Genomic DNA, 7,234 nt, shown 5'->3' with positions numbered 1-7,234 from the left:
CGCCTCAGGTACTGTTCATCCGAGGCATAATGTGCTCTTTTGTCTCTGTAAAATATATTAGTCCACAAAACAACCATATATCCTGTAAAACAAAGTTAGCACATAATAAACATGATAATAAAATATTTTGACAGTCTCCGGACTGTCCGGTTCTGACTTCAAATTTCTGACCGAAAACCCTAGGTCGAACCGACGCCTATTGTTCCCTCTTCCGGGGAACGCGTCTTCACCTACTCCACTCAGGAGAAGTTACCTTTTGCCAGTTCGGTCCTCCAAACCGACTGGGCTTTTGCTCGGCGCTCGAGTCTTCCGATCTTCATGCTGGACGCCCGCTCCATGACCCGTCCACAGTGTTGTTAGAGGCGCGAAGCGCATCGAGGCGCAAAGGGCTCCTAGAGCCCGAGGCGCGAGGCGCGCCCGAGGCGCGTGCCTCTTGAACATGAGGTTGATGACTACTAACCTTTTGTCACACTCATATACTATGTCAAATATGATAACTATTAATATTCCACACACATCAATATCAAATATAACAAGCAAAACAACACCATGATAAAATTAATAAAAGTTTCAAACTTTCAAGTTTCAACTTTCTAATTTAAACTAACAAAGTCCATCAAAACAAGTGTAATAAGTCAAATTAATCATCAAGCTCAAGATCATCCTCATTGTATTCCTCTTCTTCGTTATCTTCATCTTCTTCAAATTCAATTTCTTCTTCTTCTTCTTCTTCTTCATCTCTAAGTCTTAGAGATGAGTGTCTCATAGAGGAAGATGCATTTCCCTTCTCGACTTGTTTAGGCCTAGCATGTGAACTAGAGGTCATGATGTAATATTTTTTCCTCTAGTACAATATTCAGGCTCTTCAGCTCCACTAGCCCTAGCAACGACATCCCATGTCAAGTCATCACCTTCAAAAACCAACTCATCTTCTTCATTATCACTTTCTCCATCCATTCTACCCATCAACCATTCATTACTATCATCAATATCTGTCAAAGAGATGGGGGCAATCTTATCACGTGCATCATACCAAAGCTTTAAGGCATGATTGTATTTCACAAATACCAAATCATTTAAGCGCTGCTGAGTTAGCCTATTTCTTTTTTTGCTGTGAATCTACAAAATGTCAAAAATCACAATAAGTATAATAAAATATCAAAGAATATTTTCTACTTATAAAAGTAGCATACTAATAGTATCAAACATTTATATTTATTACATACCTGCTCAAATACACTCCAATTGCGCTCACAACCAGAAGCACTACAAGTGAGGCTAAGCACTTTAATAACAAACTTTTGCAATTCTGGGGTATTTGCTCCATAGCATTCCCACCATTCTGCTGGAGATAATGCTCTTCTATGTCTAATTGCTACATTCCTCCCAAATAGCCCTTCTGCCTTTCGATATATAGAGAGCTGGGTAGTGATTTTATCTTGCTCGGTAGCGCTTGAAACCAATCTCTCCAGAGTTTCAAACAAACCATTCACCACTTCTCCACAAATATTTGAATCTGTGTATGAATAAAAATATTCTGGATTCAAATAATGTCCTGCAGCATGCAGAGGTCGATGAAGTTGACATTCCCATCTCGCATCAATGATCTCAAACACTTCTTTGTATTTCTCTTCTTTCTCCTTGAAGGCCTTCATAATTGTTTCTTTTGCCCTATCCATAGCCTCATAAATATAGCCCATTGCAGGTTTTCTTTCGCCATCAACTAGTCTCAGAACACGAACTAAAGGGCTATATTTCTTTAAAATATGCACAATACTGCTCCAAAATCTAAGTGTCATGATAATTTTAGCTATCTTCTTCCCCGCCGGTCCTTTTGCCCATTTACTCTCTGCCCAATCTTTTGAAATGAACATTTTTCTTAAATTTTGCTTCTGTAGGTGCATCCTTTCAAGAGTAAGAAAAGCTGTAGCAAATCTTGTGACACTTGCCCGACAAAGCTCTTTTTGTCTTGTGAATTGCCTCAACATATTTACCATGCCGGGGCGAACATAAATGTAAGCATTCACACTCATTGCCTTTTTCAATGTTGCTTTAAAATCATGCAATTTCCCTATATCTTCTAAGATCAAGTCAACGCAGTGAGCAGCACAAGGAGTTCAATACAAGTGTGACCTTTTTGCTTCTAATAATTTTCCTACAAACGAAGTTAGAAAAGTAGATAAATTTAACATATATAAGAAAAAGCATATTGATAAGAAAGAATTAAATAGATTCTTACCAGCAAGCACATTGTTACTTGCACTATCTGTAACAACTTGAACAACATTTACTTCTCCTACACGCTCCACAAATCGATCAAGCAACTGAAATATGTTCTCTCCAGTCTTTGCATAATCAGAAGCATCAACCGATTCGATGAAAACTGAACCTTTAGGAGAATTCACTAAAAAATTAATCAATGTTCTCTGCCTTTTGTCTGTCCACCCATCTGCCATCAAACTACAACCATACTTGGCCCATTCTGTTTCATACGACTTAATGTAATCATTTGTCACACTATCAACCGCCTTTTTTAGAAAAGGAACCCGCACCTCATGATAACTAGGTCCTTTTAGACCTATGCCATATTGGCCAACCAAGTCCAATATTCTTTTGAAGCTTGAATAATTAACGACATTAAATGGAATTGCCGCATCATACATCCACTCAGTTATGGTCATACAAGCTTTTTCCCTCAATTCTTTCTTGTATGCCTCATTTATCGTAGATTGTCTTTCTTTACCCTTTCTACTTTCAACAATTTTTTGTACATTAGGAGCAAAATACGTATCCATTGGACCTATTTGTCTGGGCCTTTTTTGCATATTCACTGATCTAGAACTTGTACTTGTACTTATAGGCGGCACACCTTTAGCTCCAATATTATCCATATCAATATCATCACCAAGAGGGTCTATATCCTCAAAGTCCAATGTCGTAAGTTGAGAAAGAATACTTTTCTCTGCCTTTTTCTCCATGAAATTTTTAATTTCTTCACGTACATGAGGTGGACATTTTTTGCAAGTCGTAGTATTTCGAAACCCCTAACAAGATGTTGTTTTGCACGATAAATATCCCCTTTTGTAACTTTTTGACAAAAGTTACAAATTAAATCATTTTTATTATCCGGATTAACTCTTTGAAAATAATTCCATCCCGGATCTTTTGATATATATGTTGGAGTATCACTACTACCTTCCATGATAATTGAACAAGAAAATAATCTGAAAAATTAAAAATAAAATAAAATTAATATGGTACCAGCAATAGAAAAGTACTGTACACTGTACAGTACCAGCAATAGTAAAACAAAAAAAGCAAAATAAGACAAACAAAAATAAAAAAATAGTAAAAAAATGAAATATTGGACAGCAGACAGCAGCACCAATACGAACAGCATCACAGCAACAAAATTAAAAAACCGGATGGCAGTAGGAACTAGAAAGTAAAAATGCAACCTGCAAAAATTAAAAAATAGCAGCACAACAACAAAATTTAAAAACCGGACAGCAGTAAGCAAACACAACCTGCAAAAATTAAAAAACAGAAAACCAAAATAAAACAAAACCGGACAGTAGCACAGCAGAACACGAACTGAACAGAATCACAACAAAGCAGAACACGAACTGGACAGCAGCTCAGCAAAGCAGAACACGAAACTGGACAGCAGCAACACAGCAAAGCAGAACACGAACTGTACAGCAGCAACACAAAGAAGCGAAGAGAAGAAGAAGATGATGACAGACGAAAAAGAAGAAGAAGAGACGAAGAAGACGAAGTGAAGAACAGAAAAAACAGGAAAAAAGAAGGAAAACATACTTGGATTTCTTCCTCAGCGATGGCGCGACAGCGATGGACTTGGGTTTCTTCCTCAGCGATGGCGCGACGGCGACGGATGAAAAAGGGTTCAGGTTTCTTCCTCCCTTCCTGCGTTCTCTTCCACCTTCCTGCGTTTTCTTCTCCTATTTCCCGTGCCCTAATTCCAAATAACGTTGATTTGGAATGTTTTTTTTTTGGTTTAAAATCCATATCTATTCATGATCGATCACGGTGCCTCGATCGCGCCTTGATTGCACCTTCGTTGACGTGCAAAGGCGCACGAGGCGCGCGCCTGGCGAACAACGCCCGCCTCGCGTGGGAAGAGGCGTTCTTCCCAGCGCCTTGTGCGCCTAGCGCCTCGGGCGCGCCTCAGGCGCGCCTTTAACAACCCAGCCCGTCCAGACTTCCACCTGGTTCACGACATTAGGATTTCCACCTAGGGTTACTGCCCCCTAGGATTTTTGTCCGAAGCTTCGACCCGTCAAGACTTTCCGCCTAGGGTTATCACCCCCTAGGACCTAGGGTTACCGCCCCTTAGGATTTTCCCTTTGCCTAATCGTAGTTAGGACTTTTACCTAAGTAACCTTAGGACTTTCCTGCAATCTCATTTACACACATTAGATAACAAAACGACATAACTTGAATCCTTTGACATAATCAAAACATAGGTTCAATCGTCGGATGCTTCTTACACTAACAAGATCCACTTTTCAATAATTTTAACTAAGTTAATAAACTTTATTTAAATTAGTCTAATTTTATTTTATGTTATAATTGCTATATTAAAATAAAGATAATTTTAGAATAATAAATATATTATCATATTATTTTAATTTATTAAAAAGGATGTTTTTTTCAAGGAAAATGATAATAAGGGCATGGTCTATTTGAATAAGGCAAAAGTGAGAAGGATGTGTTTTCATTGAATCGTTACTATTTTTTTTATTTATCATCGAGACAACAATCTATTTGGTATGCTTTATTTTTAAAAATATCTTTACGCTGCTATAGTACGGACTGATGTGAATCCAAAGAGAAAGATATCTTAAGAACCCACAACGAATGAAAGAAGAAAGAAAGAAAGAACTAAATCGATAAGATTGATAAAAAAAATCTCGACTCAATGCTTAGAAAAGCATGAACCTTGGTATAGAAGATGGTAGATGCCACAATCTTGGGATGGAGATTGATAAGTCTTCGAACGCCATAAGGAAATGCCTTGATATGTTCTAATTCAATGAAGAACTAACAAATGAGAGTCTCACTGTGCTTTAGATTGAAAAATATGTCAAAGATACATGTGTGGACATCACCCTCTTTATTTATAACTATAAGGTGACCAAAAATCCTAAAAGTCCAAAAGAAAGTCCATTTAGTAAAGACCTATGTAGACTACTTAGTCATTTTAAGCTTATGACTTTATTACAACCTAAATAAAAGTAGAAATTGAGTCTAAATTAAGCCTATATATCCCTACTACATAGACATGAGACGTAAGTACTAATTAAGCTCATATAAGACTTGAATTAGGTAGACTATGCAGAATGACTTGCTCTTGGTCAAACCTTTTTCAATGGTAGCTTTGGTCTTCACATTTTCAATCAGTACATTAAGTGCTTCATTCATCTTTCTAGCCTTAGCCTTTGTAATTGGGCCTCCATTGATGCATAATGGATCATCATTAACATCTAGAGTGGGTTGACCATGATACATATTGTTAGCTTGTTGCTCTCTTTCTTTGACTCCATCATTCCCCCTTTCCCCAAAAGGATTCGTCCTCGAATCTTGATCATCTACATCAAAGGGAGAAAGATCAGAAACATTAAATGTAGCACTCACATTATACTCACCTGGTAAGTCAAGCTTGTATGTATTATCATTGATTATAGCAATGACTTAAAATGGACCATCTCGTCGTGGATGCACCTTAGTACGATGTTTAGTAGGGAATCTTTCCTTCCTCATATGAACTCAAATCCAATCTCCGGGTTCAAAGATCACTTTCTTTCGTCCCTTGTTAGCTTGCGTAGCATATTGTTCAATCCTCTTTTAAATTTACAATTGAACTTTTTCATGCAGTTGCCTCACAAACTCAGCTTTGCTGGTACCATCTAAACTGGCACGCTCAGAGACAGGCAAAGGTGACAAATCTAAAGGGATTAAAGGGTTGAACCCATTTACCACTTCAAAAGGTAAAAAAGTAGTAGTAGAATGCACAAATCTATTATAAGCAAATTCAACATGTGGTAAACAATCTTCCCAACCTTTTAAATTCTTTTGAATGATAGCTCTCAATAAAGTAGATAAAGTTCGATTTATTACCTCAGTTTGTCCATCTGTTTGTGGATGACAAGTTGTAGAAAACAAAAGCTTTGTTTCCAATTTTCCCCATAGTGTCTTCCAAAAGTAGCTTAGGAACTTTGCATCACGATCTAAAACTATGCTCCGCGGTACTCCATGAAACTGCACAATCTCCCTAAAAAATCAATCCGCAATATGGTTAGCATAATATGTTTTTCTACAAGGAATAAAATGAGTCATTTTAGAAAATCTATCCACAACGACAAAAATAGAATCCATACCTTGTTTAGACCTTGGTAGTCCTACAATAAAGTCCATGGAAATATCAACCCAAGTTCACTAGGAATTGGTAAAGGTGTATACAATCCATGAGGTAAAGATCTAGATTTTTCTTGCTTACATGTAATACACTTCTCACAAAGCTTGACTACATCTCGTTTCATGTGTGGCCAAAAGAAATGCTCTACCAACACTTCTAGAGTTTTTCTTACTCCAAAATGTCCCATTAGTCCCCCACTATGAGCTTCTTGGATTAATAATTTCCTTAATGAACAATTAGGGACACACAACTTATTCACTCTAAAAAGAAATCCCTCATGCTTATCAAACTTCCCAAATGCAGCATGTTCACAAACATCAAACATATTTCCAAAGTCAGGATCATTAGAATATAGATCTTTAATGTATTCAAATTCTAACAATTTAGTGTTCAAAGTAGAGATCAAGGTATACCTTCGAGACAAAGCATTTGCAACAATATTTTCCATACCTTGTTTATATTTGATCACATAAGGAAATGATTCAATAAACTCCACCCATTTTGCATGGCGTCTATTCAACTTACTTTGACTATTCAAATGCTTCAACGATTTATGGTCAGTGTGAATGACAAACTCTTTGGGCCACAAGTAATGCTGCCAAGTCTCTAAAGCTCTCACCAATGCATACATCTCTTTGTCATAAGTTGGATAGTTCAAAACTACTCCACTGAGTTTCTCACTAAAATAAGCAAGAGGTCAACCTTCCATTACAACAAAAACATTAAAAGACAACGGTTAAAAACCGTTGTAATTGGCAGTGTTGTTAAAAGTGGGGGTGCTACGACAACGGTTTT

General features: G+C 37.2%; 1 protein-coding gene across 1 annotated transcript; it reads right to left on the bottom strand.

Moving 5' to 3' along the window:
* Positions 1-822: 822 nt before the first annotated feature.
* On the bottom strand, positions 823-2,978 carry LOC121999324. Its single transcript, XM_042554021.1, has 4 exons — positions 2,303-2,978; positions 1,671-2,080; positions 971-1,119; positions 823-880 (listed from the first exon to the last, which is right to left on the bottom strand). Exons 1-4 carry the CDS (start codon positions 2,976-2,978, stop codon positions 823-825), a joined length of 1,293 nt encoding a protein of 430 aa, XP_042409955.1.
* Positions 2,979-7,234: the final 4,256 nt, after the last annotated feature.

Source organism: Zingiber officinale, chromosome 7A (genome assembly GCF_018446385.1).
Source record: "Zingiber officinale cultivar Zhangliang chromosome 7A, Zo_v1.1, whole genome shotgun sequence".
Lineage (NCBI taxonomy): Eukaryota > Viridiplantae > Streptophyta > Magnoliopsida > Zingiberales > Zingiberaceae > Zingiber > Zingiber officinale.
This window is presented reverse-complemented; position numbering and strand designations above follow the sequence as displayed.

Bases quoted from the DNA above. Each gene is read 5' to 3' on its own strand.
- LOC121999324 (XM_042554021.1), bottom strand. From the start codon at position 2,978: ATGGAGAAAAAGGCAGAGAAAAGTATTCTTTCTCAACTTACGACATTG. The intron at 2,081-2,302 runs GTGTAGGAGAAG...ACTTGATCTTAG, and splicing joins GCTTGATCGATTTGTGGAGC to AAGATATAGGGAAATTGCAT. The intron at 1,120-1,670 runs GCAAAAGAAACA...GACATTTTGTAG, and splicing joins TTTATGAGGCTATGGATAGG to ATTCACAGCAAAAAAAGAAA.